This window comes from Hippoglossus stenolepis, chromosome 8 (assembly GCF_022539355.2).
Source record: "Hippoglossus stenolepis isolate QCI-W04-F060 chromosome 8, HSTE1.2, whole genome shotgun sequence".
NCBI lineage: Eukaryota > Metazoa > Chordata > Actinopteri > Pleuronectiformes > Pleuronectidae > Hippoglossus > Hippoglossus stenolepis.
In genome coordinates this window covers 629,185-647,778 of record NC_061490.1, presented here as the reverse complement: position 1 = coordinate 647,778, position 18,594 = coordinate 629,185, and the positions used below count along the sequence as shown (strand labels likewise).

Sequence of the window (18,594 nt, the reverse complement as noted above, 5' to 3'; positions counted from 1 at the left end):
GAGGGGACATGCAACATGACGTTATGTCAGAAGGTTTAGGGTTATTGTGAAAACAATGACCATAATACATTCAAACGATATTAAACTAAGATATTACAATTATTATCATAATTTGTAAATCCTTATTAATGGAGAAAATAATAAATTTGTGGGTCTCTCTCCCATCTTGCCGGTGATTCACAAGGCATTCTGGGAAATTCTCATAGCAGTCAGTTTAAAGTGTGGGTCTGAAAAATCTCTGTACAGCCCTTACACTTGGCCCTCCCTCTTCATCCCAACAGGTATTTGGACAGCCTACCCCTACACGCGAACGCGCAAAAGGGAGGGGAAGGGCTAAGGTGTGGGGAGAAGGGATGAAATGGGATTAGACTGTTCTCTTGTTTCGTAGACTGTACAGTTTATTTCCACATAAGAGCACTACCTGCTGTCAGGAGGTTGCATCTGCTGTCCGCTATCACCTAAGAACAAGAAGAAACTGGCTTAACCATCTTTAGAAAGTTGTGAGAGAGCATTTTAATTTAACGTAACTTTTCAATCAGCTCTCATTCACTTAATGTCTCATTCATAGTCTGGTGTTACTGATGACCTATTAAACATACCTTCTGTAGAGTCAGTACAGTATACGCACCAATTCTTTGATAACAATGATCAGGTGAGCCCACTCACTCCCTTTGTGCCAAGTGCTGCGTTTATGGAGAACAGCTGCTTGAAAATATAGTTTAGTTCCAACATTTAAAATTCAGTCGTAACTCATTATTACAATATCCTAAGCCTTTCTTCTTTTTCCATCAAATTTAGCTTCTTTCTCCTTGTAGAGATTTTTTGTAATGTTTTACTATATCTTCTGCACTTTTATTTCAGGAGGACTTCATGATGCCTGACGTGCGTCTGGCTGCTACAGGTATGGACTCCTGTCCTGCCAGTGATGAGGACACTGAGGATGAGCTGGAATCTGCCAGAAGGAACAATGATGCATCCAGAACACGGCTGATGTCAAGCACCTCCAGACAACTGGTCAGAAATAGAAAAAAAAAATCTCAAACTGTAATAGTTTGTATTAGTAACAAAATATAATGAGCAATATTGGCCTTAAAAATGCACTGTCCAGTATCTTCATCTTTCTTACTAAAATGTACTGTAGAACAACTTTTGCTTCATTCAATTTATGCTTTTACGTTTGTGTAAATCAACTTTTTGGAACAGGTTGGAGAGAGTAATCGTCCCAGTTTCAGGCCGGGTTTAGAGGGAGGCAGTTCTGATGATGAGTATTTAAGTGGCCGTAGTGGTCCATCTGTGTCAGGGATCGAACACAGACGATCTGCTGAGGGACAGGTCATCAACCCTCCTGTTACAGGTGTGGTATGAACTTTGCTTCCTCATCTATTTCTTTTTTGGCTCTCTGCCTTGTTTTTCTGCCACAGTTCATATGCCAGACCTTCAAAAGATCTCCTGTTTGTTTTGTGTCCTTGTGTAACTATAGGGGATGGAGGAGGTGGGGATGGGAGCAGTGGGAGTGAGGAAAGTGGAAATTATGGGGGTGTGTCAACCATCCCTCCTCCAACAACTAATGTTCAGACCACCTATGATGCCCTGCGTGGGCTAGGGATTGTGGGCAGCAGTGCTGTTGGTGAAGATGAAGACAAGGATCTCAATAATCTAGTTGGACATGGAAGGAACAGTCTTTCCAGACATACTGAGGTGAGAACGAGTCACACTGTGGGCACCTAATTGGTTCAATGGATAGTATCAACAATGGTTTTATTCCATGTAACAGCAAGGTGGCTCAGTAGACCACCCAAAATAAAAGTGTCTAAGGCTGGATATCAGCACTGATTTCCACATTAATTTCGTGGAGCAAAACATTACATTACATTCAACAAGTAACAATGCAACCCGCAGCGAGGTTGGTTATCCACCCTTTAGTTCACTTTATAGTATAAATTGCTAATCCATTTCTTGGTAACACATAACTACTTGGTGTACACATAACGTTTTACACATATATACATGTGCACTGAAAAAAAGCTTCAAATGCTAATCTAATTATTGGGATTTTAATAGCACTTTCTCATATACTATAGTTTTTCACTTTGAGACCTGCAGAGTTTTTTTGTCCTTGTACAGATTGGTCACCGGGTGGGTCCTGTAGGAATAGGGGAGGCCAGCTCCTCTCTGGGAATGTCACTGGGAACTCAAAGGCTCTCTCCTGTGAACTGGAGCATGGTGCTGGATCGACAGGAGGCACTGGTCAGTACAGATGCATGACTGTAATTCAACTACAGCTGGTCAACTGGTGGCCATTTTAATAACCTTATGCAGTGTAGGGGCAGCTGTGTCTCGGGCTGTTTGATCTCAGTCTCCCCCGATTGCGCATGCCAAAGTGAACTTTGGCAAAATACTGAAAGCCAAATTGCCCCTGACAGCTGTGGCAAAAGTGTGTGAGTTCTGTATGATCGAGAATGTGCTGCACATGGATGCGCTGTACGAATGTGTGTGAATGTCAAAAAAAACCCCGTAATGTGCTTTAGGTGGTCACTAAGACTACAAAAGCGTTATACAAATACAGATAATTTACATATTTTCTTTTATATTGATTTGATATTGCTTTCTCTTTTATCACGAAGTTATTTTACATTCTAGTAGCATATTTCAATTTAAACTGTTTAGTATGAAATCCTCAGTAGCTCTAAACATTTTTGTACTTGGCTTTTATTTTTATTGGAGAGAATGTAGCAAAACTAACCAATCAATTAACCATTAATTGTGGTTGTTATTCAGAGGTTAGAATTGGGGTTGCAAAATTCCGGCAATATTCAAAGTTGGAAACTTTCCATGGGAATATACGGGAATTAATGGGAATAAACTGGAAACTTTGGGGTAATTTATACTAACTGTATTTACCTTGTCATATACAGACATAAATATAAACATTTTGTTTTGTCATAAGCAGACATGCATGCAAACATTTCTAATACAAATTTTAAAAATGACATTTTTGACTTAATCCATTTGTGAGTAGAACTCTACCGTCTCTATGTGGATCTCAGGATAGAACCCGGTCAGTGAAAACTTATCAAAACCTGCAGGAACGATGGACTTAAATATGAAAATCTGACCTCAGCAGTTTCCTCTATGTGACAGTATGTTGGAGATGAGTATTGGTGGTTTCTGAATATATTTTTACTTTAGAGGAAATGGATGTAAAGTGCAAAGGGGAAGTAGTTTTACACATAAACGTCAGTTAATGGGAAGTAGTTCACAGGTGTTAAATGTCTCTTGTGGCTCAGCGGAGGAGAAAGCGATGCTGATGACGTCATCGACCATGATCAACCATGATCTTGGTTGTTTTAACCAAGATCATGCTGCAAGATCTAGAATTGCTAACGTTAGCCACTTGCCAGCAAGACAATTTTGTTCCTGTGGACTATAAATACAGTCACCTGTCTGCGTTGTCAATCGATAATGGATACAGCCTGCTTTCTCGGACAAGAGGACTTCGGACTTTCATTTGACGCATTTGATCATGTCGGGTTGAGAGAAAAATAAAACAATCCATTAATTCTGTCAATTTGGTTTACAATAGCTAGCTACATCCTTTTCAAAGAAACACAGCGTGTGCTGCATTCCATACATCTTTAAAATAGAGTTTTGAATGATGTTTTTATTGCTCAGCCTTTAATTTGCGGTAATTACTTTTATTTTTGATAAGTAGCCCAACTCGCGCTTTTTTGATGGACCCCAACAGCCGCGAGTAATCGAGGTGATGGTGTACCTTTGTGTGGACATACATACATCCTACTCTCACTGCTGTAAAAAGTTAGCCTACTGTATATAAATAAACTTGGTATTAAAATGAACATGGCTTCAGTGTAACAAGTAATCAATATGCTAGGTAATGACAAAGACGTTCAAAAACAACAGAAAGTCATAGGTTTACGTTTCTGGCAGACAATGTTCCCAACTAGCTGCATCCAGGGTCCAGTTGAGCTAGGCTTGCCTAGTCTTGTTTTCAACTACATTTAAGTTCCCTGTTATAGGCTAACTTTAGCAAAAAAAGTGTCAAAATTTCCAAAATTCCCGAGCTTAACTTCCCATGGAAAGTTTCCGGACAGTTTCCGGAAATTTTCCGCCCCTTTGCAACCTTAATTGGGATGGAGTGTCAGTTAAAAATGTATTCCATTGATATTATTGTGACTGATGTGGACATCATTGTGGTTCTAACGGGATCGCAGGATGCAATGGAAAGCACGGAAACTGGGCCCACTGTTGACCGACTGTTGGATTCAGTCTACCTGAGAACTAGAGCTGGACTCCGAAGACCCCAAGATGTCGCAAACATGACTGTCTCCCATCTTCAAGGCACCCAGGGGAGTTTCCACCTCTCCCAGGTACTACATTACATACAGGACCAGGTGAAAATAAGTGATTTGCAAAGATCTAATGCAAATATCTGTTACACATATCTACAGTTTGCTAAAGATTTGCTTTCTATTTCCACTCTGAAGTCCTTGCTGAATTAGTTGAACATACATCTAACACATTTCAAAATGAATTTGAGAAGTAAGACAAGGGTATTGGCACAATGTATAATGGTTATTCAGCTCTTCCTTTTTTCTTGTCCACCTTCTTTCAGGTATTACTCCCAGAATTTGGTGACAAGGATGGGGACGACAACGATGATTATGATCACAGTGGAGTAGATGAACCTGATGGTGCCAGACCCTCCTTAGGATTGAGGGGAGGGCCCTGTGGGGATGTTACTACTGCAGAGGCATCAGGTGGTACCAGTGACGATGACACAAATCCTCTCTCCACCTCCCTGGAACCCAAGTATTTCTCCCAGAGCTTCCACCAGGAACAAGAAGATTCAGACGAGTGGAACCACTGTCCAGACAACCTGGAGCTGGAGTTTCAACAAGGCAGGCTGTCTTTTTCTTTTCGATGTTCAGATCAGAAGCTGTTTACTTACAATTTACTTAAGCTGCTTTCAGACATGCACTGAACTCCAGAGATCCACCGCAGCTTCTCTGGAGGAGGTGTATGTGTGGAAGCAAATGTCAGAGTGAGAGGCTCCAGACTTTTTGTGGACTTTCACCGCCTGACCCCCTAGTATAAAATCTACAAGAAGTCTGCCGAAGTCGATGTGAGAACACAGCAGGAGATCCCCGCTATCACTGTGAGCGAGTGGGGGGGGGGTTGATGATGCTTCTCACATGTGAGACACGCAAAAATGAAAAAAAATCTAAAGGAAACAAATATATCCAGGTTAAAAAGCATTGTCACGGATGTTGAAGATAAACAAAGATGTCAAGAGAGTTTGTGTTAAGAGCCGACGACGGAGTCGATGTGCTGTAAACAAAATCACGTGATCTCTGCATCAGAATTAATACATTACATCCTGCCTCTGCCTGCTGCACCACTCCTCCCCTGGATCCTGTGGAGGATTTTTTGCTGTTGTGAACACGTCTAAGCAGAGAACCCTGTGTTGTGCATTTGTGAAAAGGCAAACTGCGGTGAAAGTTTGGACCCATTTCCCTGGAGATCCTCTGTAGGACATGTCTGAACTACTAACTAAAGCCATTTAGTTAATACTAGTTACTCAAAGCTAGGCCTTTCCACAAGGATATGGAGTTGCTAGCTAGTGGGGAAAAAGTTATAGTTATAGGGGAGATTCCCTTTCAGAGAACATTGGGTTGTAAAGTTCCAAATTTGTTGCTTCTAGTACATTCTAGTGCCATTATGCCATCATATACACTGATCTTAATTATTGTATATTATGAGTTTGCCTACCGAATTATAAAAAAAATTATACAATATTGTAAAGGAGACATAGGAATTGGAAATCTAAGAATGAACTTTCACTCTTTTTCACACAAAGCAGAATCGAATAACTAAACTTCAGAGTAAACAAAACATTTAAATGTAATGCATAAAATGAATGACGTGCAAAACATAGATATGATTATATACAGTATATTACTGCAGGAAGTTTCATGTGATAATGACCCTCTAAAATCATGTATGCATTTGTCTTGAAGTGGAGGGCAGTGGTTGTGAAACGTGCACTGCGATTCACAACTTGTTAATCAATTAACTCAGAAATGTATATAATAAATTAGAAGCTGGACTTTAATTAGTAGATAGCTGTTCAGCTAATGCCTATGGAAAGCTTAGCAAGCTTATTGATGCACAGTGTATCATTAACAACATTGTTTGTGTCTTTAGGTGCCAGCACCACTCATAATGTTGTGTACCAGAATGAAGAAGGGCAGTGGGTGACAGACCTGGCTTATTACTCCTCCTTTGAGAAAGAGGTTGATGGGAAGACCTCAGAGAATGCTGGCCAGTTTCATACTGAGGACTTTGTTGATCCCAGTAAGTTAACAGCACTACTATAATACAAGAGGATTGTTTACTGTAGTTTTTTGTTTTGTGCAAGATGTGTGAATTGTGTGTTCTGGCCCCTTTTTTCCTCCTTTACAGGTAGTGCTTTGGAAAAGTTAGCTAAAGATCAAGAGGCGTTTGAAAAAGAGCACCAGTTCATTCAGGTAAACATACACATAGGGCTGGGCAATTGACCGAAAATGTATTGAAACCAACATTAATAACCTCTAACCGACTTAATCTTGCTCATTCACTCCGTTGGGTTTCCACTACCCTCATTTTGTCATGGCACCCCGGGTACCTTGTACCATGGCGTATTACCCTGCCGCATGTCCTCCCTCCTCACTCCACCGCTGATCTGTGCTCATTTTACACTTCAACAATAAACATCTAGACTAATCAGAAGTTAGGACACATACAGGGCTTGAAGTTTACATTGTGTTTGTTTGATTTGCTCTAGATTTAATGAGACATGCATTTAAACACATTGACAAAAACGTCCAACATTTTGTGCGCATGAAGCTTACTTGCTATACATAACACGAGACGTGACATGAACAATCCGGATTCATGATCTGACACCATAGATTTATAACTAAATAAATATGTCAGGAGCGACAGAAACGTGCAGACACACACACTCACACACTCCTGCAGACAGGAGAGAAGTGTTTATGACGAAACAGTGTTTTAACTATATTGTTGCAGAGGAAGCGATGCCCTATTTATCCATGAACATAAATAGGAATTCAGCAGGTTTTTATAAAGAGCAGTTCTACTGTTCTCACTATGGAAAATCTATTTGAACAAATTTTATTTATTATTCAATTAAACATAAATGAATGAATGGATGAGAAATCATTTATTGTAGTTTGTTTGTCAAATTGTAAGGTTTCTCACTACCAAACTTCTACAACTCTTGACTTGCATTAAATGTGAAGCACAGATTTGGTTTGTTAATGTTCTTCAAATAGGAAGAGAAGATTGAACTGGTCAACAGCAACAACACCTTTCAGAGTGACTCATTGTGGAAGGTCCCCAGCAACAGCCTGATGAGGGCTTCCCAGGTCACTTCTGAATATAAGCAGGGAGACCAGAGCTACCTGCGACTCTCTTTAGGAGAGTTTTTTGGACAACGCTCTGAAGCCTTGGGCTGTTTGGGCAGCATGAGTGATGTGGATGGAGTTAAACGGGTAAGTGATCTGCTTGCTTAAACTGCTTATTGAAATTGAAAATAAAATTTTACTTCCTTGGCTAATAATTTAAGTTATTCAAACATAAATCTATAGTTGAGGTTTGCATCAACATTGTAAAGTGCATTAAAAGTTTGTTTTCTGTTCTCTAGCCATCCTTTGGCTACATTATTACCTCTCCAGAGAAGAGGGAACCATTTCCCCTCATTAACCCCCACAGAGTCGTAACATCGCCTCACATTGACACCATGGAGCTCAGTGAAGCAGACAAAACACTCAACCCAGGTGTGTCCACAGTGTTGCTGTGGCTGAATGATTATTTAAGGTTCATACAACAGTACCTAGTGTTGTATTTCTGTTTAATTTAAAATGACACACTGTGCTTTTTTAAATTTTACATGCAGAGGACCTAGAGAAAACTCTTGAGGCTCCAGGTGAAAGGATGTCACCAAAAGGTGATATTGATCCAGAATCCAGTGAACAGGAGGTATGAGTATGTTATTGATATTTTTATTACATATATTTTATATTTAAATATTTCTCTAGGGTTACACTAACATAGTGAAAAAGTACAGGGCTACTTTTGTAGCGGCAGGCCACTGCTGCAAAATGAATGTAGTGGAAACCCTGCATTCTGACATGAGATCATTTCACCTCTTTAGGACCATTCTGTTAGTGCTGCATTACCTGACCACAGTGAGGCCTCTCCAGAGTCAAGCTTGGGTAGTCAAACATGTGCCACCCTGGACAACAACAGCAGTCACTTGATGCTGAGTATCAGCACCATTGCTTCAGCCATTGCAGATGCATCCATCAGCACTGACCCATCACAGCTGGCTGCCATGATCATGGCGCTCTCCAAGAAGAGTAAGACAAGGAATCAACCCATGGCTGCAGTACCTGTTAACAGCACAGAGGATCCACACTCAGCTGAAAATGTAAAGCTTTGGATATATATATTTTTTTATCATTATACATATTTTTGAAATAACATTTGTTAGTGTGTATATGTTGCTCATTTCCATGCACAGCAAAAGTGTTCTCAGTCCTTTCTGGTGTTATGACATAAACACTTACCAAATTGTTTATTCAAAAAATTGAATCCCAGCATTCCATCCTTTGAACTATTTTGTTTCTTTTAATAGCTTTAATTATTCTGTTACTGTACTGTTTCAATATAACAAACCCCAAAACATGTTCTGGTTTACTTGTAAACACCCTTCTGTCGAACTTGACAAAGAAAATGTACTCCTTGTGGTGACTGACGTAAAATACTTATATTCTGTTATTATGAAGCATAATTTCCTCAGTTCTCGTTTAAATGTTCCTCTTAAAATGAATGTTAAATGTAAAGAACATTACTTTGCCTCTACATAGATTCTCTCTGAACCAGATGAGAGGGCCATGTTGGACACACTGCAGACAAGAACCCATGTTGGAGAGCCAAGTGCCTTTGACCTGGAGAAGTACCTGAAAACGACTATTGTCTCTTGCACCGGTGATGCCTCTTTCGCACACACTACCTTTGACCTGACCAGCTGGGCTCACAACCTCAGTAGGAACCCTCAGACAGGATACCCAGAGGACCAGAACAACTCATTTCAGCGAGTGGACAGTGAGACTCAAAAGAAGGCATCTGCAGTTTCACTTTCAAATTCATTATCGCCAGGTAATAATGGTGTATCAAAAAGAAGCCCTCTTCCTTGTCCCCACACATCTTTCACCTCTGCCAGGAGGTCTGTGGGATCAGGACAATCTTCCATGCTGAAGATTCCTGCAAACAAAACGGCAGCTTGTGATAAAACCATTTCTTCTGCAACCAAGACTTGTGGATCCACAGGCAGCACTTCCACAGAAAATGGAGTAAAGCCAGGAGAACAAAAGCCACCAGCAACTAACAATACTGGGTATTCTTTAGATGCAACACAAAAGAGTGATACAATCTCTTCTTCCTCAACTGGCTTGCCTAGAACCTCCCCAGGATGGAGGAAAGGGCAGTCAGGTCTGCCCTACCTTAAAGGTTACTCTCCCCCGTCTCAGAGGATGAGGACTGCAGGCCAGCAGCATCAGGACAGTCTGAGTAATTCTCCGCAGAAGAAACCACTATCCAGGAATATTGTGGAACCTCCACTACCTTGTAGCTCTGAGGAGAAACACGTTGGCTCCCCTTCCCAAAACATCTGGCCCTCAGTAGAACCTGCATCAGGTAAATCAGCAGCTATATTGTACATTGTTGGCAGGTATTGCCTGTCTTGATCATCATAATGAACTAATTTGTTGATTGATTGGATTGACTTTGTTTCTCAGAACTCCCGAAGGGTTTTTCAGAGCCCTGTGTGGAGGAGACGCAGTGCAACTTCAGACCATCCACCTCTCCACTCACCCACTCCTCTCCAAGTCAGACCTCCATTCCCAGTGCTAATGGGTATTGTATCACATGGTTTCTGCAGATTGTATTAAATGTCAGTTATATTATGAAATGGTAATCTTCAAATAAATGTAACCCAAATTAATTGGTTACAGTATTAGACAAGAAAGGAGATGCCATATATTTCTTAAATATTTACTCGGTTGTCTCTGGTTTGATTCTGTTGTTAAGCTAATGCTTTTAACTAACAGATGCAGGATGTTAGCATTTTGAGCCATTAATCACTCTGCCTTTACGTTGTCTCGTCTTACAGTATGGTGTCACCTTCTTCCTCCAGTGAAGGTCTGACGGACAAACGTCCAGGTCTTGACCTCTCTCCTCAGTCTACCTGCTCGAGCCCTAGTCTCAGCAGGCTCACATACATCTCCATGAATGATGGCACTGTCATACCAACTCCTGAGAGACAAAAGGTAATATACAATATAGTGTATTTTAATCTGTGTTGAAAAATGGTCCTTTCTGCAGTAGTAATCATTTTAAGACATGAGACAAGATGTAAAATATCAATTGTATCTGTTACAAGTAAGGCCAATGTCTTCTTTGTTTTACTCTCCACAGAACAATTGCACCATGGCACTGAGCACCACCATCATCAGATTCAGTCCAACTCCACCTGTGGGACCCGATGAACAGTCTAACCTTGATATTCCTTGCTCATCTAAAAGCATAGATCAGCTACAACCACAGCATTCTAAAAGTCTGGACCCTCTACCAGCACCGCAATGTAAAACCCAAGAGCCCTCACGTAGTGGTTCTGCCCTGAGCTGTACTCGCAGTCAGAGTGAATGTAACTACCACTGTGCCAGGGACAGGACCAGTGATCTTTCAGCAGGTTGTAGGACCCACAGGCACCTCTCTGAATCCAATGTAAGGCAGCTCACCAAAGTGGACTCAGGTTATTGTAGCAATCTGAACATTCAGCAAACTAGAAGCATCCCAGCTCCTCAGAGCTCCCAGCAATGGGGAGCTGCTAGCTCAGCGTTGTCATCTGTCTACGCTGGTGGCCTTGCCGTTCCTCTGTCCTACTCATCAGAGGGATTTCACTATGTGCCCATCCCCAGCTTTAAGCCCCAGTGCACTGGTTTTATTGACCTTCCCCACCAAGGAGATGTGCAGTCCCTCCTTACTGGATGCTCTCTCTATAACTCCCAGCTGGCTCAGCATTATTTGGGATCTGAAGCTCCATTACATCCTGGTGCTTATCCTGTGGGACCAACAGGAAGTGGTGTCTACAGTGTGTCCTCTACAGGCATGTCTCTTTCTATCCACTTTTTATTTGTTTATTTATTTTATTTAATCTTTATTTAATCAGGCAGTCACATTGAGATCAAGATCTCTTTTGCAAGAGCGGCCTGAGAACAAGTAACATTCACAATCAGCATAAAAAATTTAACACAAGTAACAGCAAATAACACAATAAAAATAAATTCATCAAAAACAGTAACCAGATTTTCCACAGTCAAGGTAGACTGGACAATAGTTTTTTGGATTGATGGAGACATACCATTTTTTCAATCCTGTAAAGGAAACTGAGTTTGATTTAAAATTTCTGGGTTAGTTGTTGAATATGTGTTTTGAATGAGAGTGACCTATCTAGCCAAATCCCTAGATTTTTGTAAGGGTCCGTTTGAGTGATATGGGTACCATTTAATGTTTAAGAGTGGGATGAATACAACCAGTATTGTAGGTAGAAAACACAATAAATTGTCTTACTGTATCTGCATTTAGAACCAGTTTATGATTATACAACTTTATAAATAGTCATTATGCTATGTCTGAAAAATGTTACATTACCAGGAAATATAACTGTCATACAAATAATTTTGCAACACATGATTAAACTAACATACTGGTTAAACTAATGGAATATTCTAATTTTATTGATTCTGCGTCCTATTTGATTTTTTTCAGGCACATCCAATAATGATCCAACAGTGAGACACACCCATCCAACATCAGGGCCTCTGGGAATTTCTGCTGCTGCTGGCTCTCTTCGCCTCCCCAGGCCCCATCAGAATCAACAGGACATAGGTATAATAGCGAAACCTTACAGTCACCATGATGCGGAGCCACTTGGGACAGGTGGACTTGAAGAACCGAGAGGTAGCAATGGTTTTGGCATTCATAAAAATACCCTCTTGTACATATTTCGATGTATTTTGCAGATATATTAGAGAATCTGAGGAGACGTTTAAGAAATGTGAATTTAGGCTGTTATTGTTTTATATATATTCTTGATACTTCTGTGGGCAACAGTCTTTGCATCTCATTATTTTCACTCTTTTAATAAGTACATTACCTTCCTCTGCATTGAGGAGCAGCATTTCCCTGCATCAGTCATCCTCACTCTGCTGGTATCCTCAGGCCAAGTGGTGGTACCAGGGGAAGTGCGGTTTCCTAATGCCTGCTGTGTAGGCATTGCCTCACAGACCTCCCTCAGCCTCTTCAACCCCTCGGAGAGATGGCAGCAAGTGTCAATCACTGTCACCAGCCTTGCTATTGATGGAGAGAAGGTGAGCAGAGAACACAGGGGTGTAAGTGGTGACGAGTTCTATGCAATATCAAAGCACCTAGATAATACTTTAATTACACACTTCACATTTTAAATTGTCAGGGTTTTGGACACAATTTTGATGGCATTTTGTCACTTAAAAATGGTGAGAAAGTGCAGCATTAAAGACAAGTTCCTATTATCTGTAACCGAGCAATATCTACTTAAAGGGCCCATATTGTGTAAAATACATTTTCTGGGCTTTTACTATCCGTAATTACTTGAAGGGGGTCAGTAGGTACCCTCAAAGTATGAAAACAGTCACTCCGCGGACTTTTTCACTCAGTCCATTCCATGAAATATGTTATTGATACGTCTCGTTTCGTACTTCCTCCCCGTATGATGTCATATGGGTTCGCACTCGTCTCTCAGCCCCACCCAGCCGGTACCAGTCCAGCCTCCGAACCCACCACCCCCGCTCCCTTTCACCTCCACCAACACCACCCCTCCACATCAAACGCAACACCAAGCAGACATGTTGCTGAGCTAGCAGCTTGTTAGCTACCACAGGCTAACAACAACAAACAACACTGAAGAAACACTGCAGACGTTACTCCGTATTGAAACTCCGTACTGTAACTCGGGACGATACTCCTACATTGGCCGACTGTCCTTCTAAAAATTTAACAAACATGAGGACAGTGTTACTTACCGTTCAGAAACATCCTGTTGTAACCCACTGTAAATATGTGGTTGGTCTTCTATAGCGATATCCAAACATAATGTGACTTTCAGCTGTGTTTACCAGAGCAATCGTCTAATGCGCCAGAACTAGACCGGTGATAGGCCTGGTCGCGTGTCACTCAATGTGCAGTCACCCAATCAGAGGAGGGGCTCAATAGGCAGGCGAAAACAGCCTGTTCTGTCTGCAGCTCCAGAGAGAGGCAGAAGAGAGGACAAGGAAATACACATTGCAGCAGTTTTTTCGACTTTAAACCACTGATATATCATCTTAGGGGTACCAATACCTCAAATTAAATCCCTTAAAGGTGTAAAGTATGGGGCCTTTAAACTAGCTGACAAGACTTGGATGAGTATGTGAAAATGCAGTTCAATTAAATTCTATCTTCAATGTTAACTCCTACAGGTGGACAGCTTGCCTTATCAGTGGCTCATAGTCAAGAACAAGACTATCATTGGGCCAAAGAGTACAGAGGAGCAGAAAGTGTTGTTCATAGCTCCACAGGCTGGTGTTTACGAGTGTGTCCTCAATGTTTGCTCCTGGCCTGCGTCTGCTGAGATAGAGGTGGCTGCCAGGGCTAATATCTTTGCTAAAAGGGTGGTGTTGATTGCCATAGCGGAGAATCCTGCACTAGAGGTAAGGATCACATTCTTAACCAAAAATAACCATCATAAAATGAAGTACATTACTCAAAGGTTAATATTCACATACAGAGATGGTGATATATTTGCAGACATGACATAACCTGTTTTCGCTTGAATGAGCCATGGATTAAAGTAAATATGTTGCATTGGGTGTCTCAAAGAAGGATTCTTTAATTCGTTTTGATTCTCAGGTTGAAGAAAGTAAATTTTGCTATTTGGATTTTGGAGACCTTCCGGGAGGCAGTGCCAAATCTCTTCCTCTCAAACTTGTCAACAAGACTCATGCCACAGTGCCCATCCGTCTTGTAATCAGTGCAGTGAGTCCACAGCATATTTTTCCACATTCTTAGACCATATACTAATACACAGACACTGATCCACAACAGAAATGCAGTGACCTCCAGTGGCAGTTCCATGGATTTTACTGTGTGAAGGCTATAACAAATGTATAATTTAAAGCAGCGTCTGCTGAGTTAAACGACATCTAGGCTAATGACAGAGCAAAAGCTAAATCTGAGTGCATCACTGTTTTGATATTATGGAGATTAGAGAAGAACAAAGAAGATATTTTGCTGTGGTATCTTCTCATAATGGACATTTTAAGTAGTTATTTAAAAGTTACTGGTGCAATAAGTTCCATATCTAGTATAAATGTGGTCTTAATGCATCTGCTCTAACTAAAACTTTGTGTGGTAGGAAGGATATTAATGTACTTTGTATAAACTCATTCTGGCTTTGCTTTGCTATGCAATGCAGCTAAATAACAGCAATATAAAAAAATTTAATCAGAGTGTTTCACATTCTACATCTCTCTCCTAGAACGCTACAGCAAGCCGATGCTTTACCTTTTCCAAGCAGCCAGGTATCATGACACCCGAAGAAACACAACAGGCTGGACACATCACCCCAGTGTCCTCTCCCTCTGTGATTAATCATGTGATGCCTGCCAACTACGGAGAGGTTCGATAACTCAATCATTGAAACATAATCTCAGTCATTTACACTTTCTTGCTACACCTATTAATTCTTTTTTTTTACGGTAGTTTTATTTGAAATGGTAATTATGGGAAACTGTGTTTCCCATAATGTTTGTGTCCCACCTGCTGAGTGGGATAAACTGGTGAAAACACTCATGATAACTATTACTTGTCCTTCTGTACCCCCAGAATACAGTAGGCTTCATGGTCTGGGTACATTTCAAAGCCCCTCAGAAGTACACATTTTCAGGTAATTAACCATGACTGATTACCTCAGTGGCATTTAATAGACGTATCAAATATTCAGTAGGTCACTGAACCTATAATAATCTTTGAATTATTTGATCTTGTATTTCCCAGATGAAATAAAATAAGTTATTTTCTGCTAACTTAATCTCTCTGTGCTTGCCAGGAGAGCTTGGTCCGCCTGTTGAGTACCTTGCTCGGGTGGACATTGAATTGGACTCTCCTGGTCCAAGTCATGTTATCAGGAGTATTCCCCTCAGTGCCAGGTCTGGAACTGCAAGAGTCCATGCTCCTAAAGACCTACAGGTAGTCAAGCTGCTAAATTACTTTTTATTTTAGACTGATAGTGTTTCTCTGTACATTACATTAAAGGGATAGTTCACTGAAAATTTAAAATTCACTCGTTATTTACTCACCACTATTCCGATGGAGAGGTGGGTGAAGTGTTTGAGTCCACAGAACACTTCAGGAGTAAACTTTGTTGCAGCAGAATACAATTTGAAGTCAATGGTGACTTACACTTTAGATCTAATAAAACAACTGAAAAAAACAAAACATGCCCCCATACTGCTCCTGTGGTGTCATCCAAGTGTCCGCAAGCCCCGACATTCATATTCGAATCGAAACAAGGTAATTTACACAATGTTTTCAGCCCAAACCCTACAATCTTCACTAGTGGAGTTATTAATTACTATTATTAATAAAAAAAACTCTAAACTATGCTAAATCATAGTTTTCCAACGTGAGAGTTTAAACCATCTAACTACAAACTTTAATTATAATTTTTTTGCCCATGTCCCCTTAGGGTCTCCGTAGAATGTGGTCTTTTGAACCCCACTGTTTATATAATACTCTACTGATACTATTATTAAGGATTATAAATATATATTTGTTTCTTGTTCTGCTGTTTTCTATCTTCTATAACTTCTTGACTGTTAACATCAGAGTTGTCAGTGAGCTGTGCTTTTTTTTGTCTAGAATCTCCGCCTGTCTGCTCCGCTGGGTATATCTAGTAAACAGATGCTGCCACTAAAGAATGCTGGAAATATTGATGTGCAGCTGAAACTCGAGGTAAGTCTGACCTTTACTTTTCTTATTAGACTAGGGTTTTGGGTAAGTCTCCTGCATTTTGTGCTCAGACTATGGCACATGCAATGGGAATTCATTGATATTTTTGCTCCTTTTTTTCTTGTGCTATCAATGTTTTTGGTCTTCTTTCACTCTTTCACTCACTCATCCTCCCCTTTTCTCTCATCTATTCTCACCTACTATTTCTCCATTCCTTTTCTCTTTTCATCTATTTACTCTGCCTTTTACTCCTAAGCTGCTTTCAGACATGCCGTTGCTTGTTCTGCTGTCTTCTTCTCAATTCTATTTACTAAATTTTATTTCTCTTTCATTCTTCTGTGTACAGAGTAGTGATGCTGAGTGCAGTTTCTCTGTGACACCTGATGAACTCTTCCTGAGAGTAGGAGATGAGCAGGAGGTCACAGTTTCCTTCAAAGCACAGAAAAACAGGAAAACCAGAGAAAGGTTGGCATACATTTATTACATTTTCAAGCTCTTAAGTTAATTTAGTTTATATTCTGGGGTAATAATTCATTCCTGTGAAAAAAAGAAACGACAATTTCATCCATATATTATATGTGTTAAAGAATCCAAGAAACCAGGATAAGACAACTTTATTTAGTCAGGAGGAACCTGAGAGTTTAATCGTCTATATGTTGTATGGCTGTGACAGCAGTGCTGAGGGATCAAAGGAAACATGTATTATTTGTAATCTTGTGTCTTTATATAATACAACATTAATCCAAATTCTAACACTGAAAGCAGTGGCAAAATTAAGAATGAAGGCTTGACAAGTTAACATCACAATGGTTTAACAGTAGACTTCATAATGGATCTAGACATATTTCATTCATATTGTACACTCTATGCCCTGTCACTGCAACACCAGTACAAACCAAAATAAAATTAATAATAATAATCTCAAACCACTAATTAAATTAAAAAAGAATGCTTGCCCTTGTTCAAATATGTAGCTGGCAATGGGGTTAGAAAATTGAGCAGCATGTCAATGTGGGGTTTACACCATAACCAGGTGGTTGCAGTACATGCCTGAACAAAATTATTAGTTATATTGTGTCATATATGCCAAAATATCATGCTCAGTGGACATGCAATTCACTCATTGCAATAATCTTTTTTGTTATGTTACAGCCTCCTCACCATATTGGTGTTGCCATCAGGCCCTCAGTATGAGGTAACCCTGAAAGGAGAAGTTGTACCAGAGGACTCTGGGAAACCTGCTGTTCCCTCTTCTGCTGCCTTTGGCTCTGGTCTGACCAAAGACATTCCACCAATTCTCTCTAATAAACAGTTCATAGCTTGGGGAGGCGTCACTCTGGGACGAGCTGTGTAAGCAACTTTTCAGTTTTCATCAATTTATATATTACTTGGTTACAAAAGAACACTCTAGTCATTCTAGATATCAGTCATTCATTTGAAAATAATCTAAAAACTGGAGGCCCTATGGTCTATCTTATTCTATTAAGGCTTGTATAATGTTATTCATGGGAAGGGACAGAAGCTGTCTACAGAAGATGTTATTCATCAGGAGTAACTTCAATATAATGCACAGTTTATCTATTGTCATTAAAGGAATGTAAAGTACAGGCAGCAATCACCTTGAATCATTAGTCGCTATATTCTTCAAAGGTTTCACGAGATCCATGTTTGAAGTCGCTATTCTACACAAATTGTTATGCCTCTGCTCTGGAAACAGCCAGTGGTAACCTGTTTTCAGGTTATCCGTCTTTCCGTCCCTATCTCGTGAACACAATATCTCAAGAATGCCTTGAAGGAATTTCTTCAAATTTGTTTCAAATATTCACTTGGACTCAAGGATTAACTGATTTGATGTTGGAAGACACAGGTGGTCAAGATCACAGTGGCCTTGCTTTGTAAATGCGATATATCAGGAATGCCCAAAGGGAATTTCATTATATGTGGCACAAACATTCACTTGGACTCATGGATGACCGAAATAGAATTTGGTGGTCAAAGGTCAAGGTCAAGGTCACTGTGGCTTTGTGATTGCAATATCTCCAGAACGCCTTGAGGGAATCCTTTCACATTTGGCACAAACATTCACTTGAACGTGGATTTAATTTAGGTAGCCAAAGGTCAGGGTCTCGGTGTCGTTACGAAATATGTTTTTTCTTTTTTTTAACATAATATTTTCAGATAAGCTGGAGGGAATGTCTTCAAATTTGGTACAAACATTCACCTGGACTCAAATATGATCTCATAAGATTTTGTTGCCTGGAGGTCAAGGTCACAGTGACCTCACGTTCCTGTGATATATTGAGACTCACTTTGACTCATGGAAGACCTGGTTAGAATTTGGTGGTCAAAGGTCACTGTGACCTCTGATAAACTGATTCACTTCAGTGGTCAGGGTCACAGTGGCCTCAAAAAACATGTTTT

The 18,594-nt window shown here is 40.3% G+C and overlaps 1 protein-coding gene across 4 annotated transcripts in view; it reads left to right on the top strand.

Annotated features, from left to right (window-relative positions):
• The window catches only part of cep192 (centrosomal protein 192), a 45,704-nt gene that overhangs the window by 8,030 nt on the left and 19,080 nt on the right, over positions 1-18,594 (top strand). For 3 of the 4 annotated variants that reach the window (XM_035163515.2, XM_035163516.2, XM_035163518.2), the window contains exons 8-33: positions 862-1,014; positions 1,204-1,354; positions 1,481-1,698; positions 2,125-2,247; positions 4,233-4,388; positions 4,634-4,919; positions 6,226-6,375; positions 6,484-6,548; positions 7,359-7,577; positions 7,730-7,862; positions 7,982-8,064; positions 8,240-8,515; positions 8,955-9,783; positions 9,885-10,002; positions 10,259-10,415; positions 10,564-11,254; positions 11,917-12,108; positions 12,370-12,518; positions 13,644-13,874; positions 14,074-14,199; positions 14,702-14,842; positions 15,049-15,109; positions 15,272-15,411; positions 16,084-16,176; positions 16,520-16,638; positions 17,326-17,523. In XM_035163515.2, coding sequence (XP_035019406.2) covers positions 862-1,014; positions 1,204-1,354; positions 1,481-1,698; positions 2,125-2,247; positions 4,233-4,388; positions 4,634-4,919; positions 6,226-6,375; positions 6,484-6,548; positions 7,359-7,577; positions 7,730-7,862; positions 7,982-8,064; positions 8,240-8,515; positions 8,955-9,783; positions 9,885-10,002; positions 10,259-10,415; positions 10,564-11,254; positions 11,917-12,108; positions 12,370-12,518; positions 13,644-13,874; positions 14,074-14,199; positions 14,702-14,842; positions 15,049-15,109; positions 15,272-15,411; positions 16,084-16,176; positions 16,520-16,638; positions 17,326-17,523 — 5,258 coding nt within the window. The remainder of the gene's footprint in view (positions 1-861; positions 1,015-1,203; positions 1,355-1,480; positions 1,699-2,124; positions 2,248-4,232; positions 4,389-4,633; positions 4,920-6,225; positions 6,376-6,483; positions 6,549-7,358; positions 7,578-7,729; positions 7,863-7,981; positions 8,065-8,239; positions 8,516-8,954; positions 9,784-9,884; positions 10,003-10,258; positions 10,416-10,563; positions 11,255-11,916; positions 12,109-12,369; positions 12,519-13,643; positions 13,875-14,073; positions 14,200-14,701; positions 14,843-15,048; positions 15,110-15,271; positions 15,412-16,083; positions 16,177-16,519; positions 16,639-17,325; positions 17,524-18,594) is intronic. The other variant, XM_035163517.2, reaches the window with a different exon arrangement.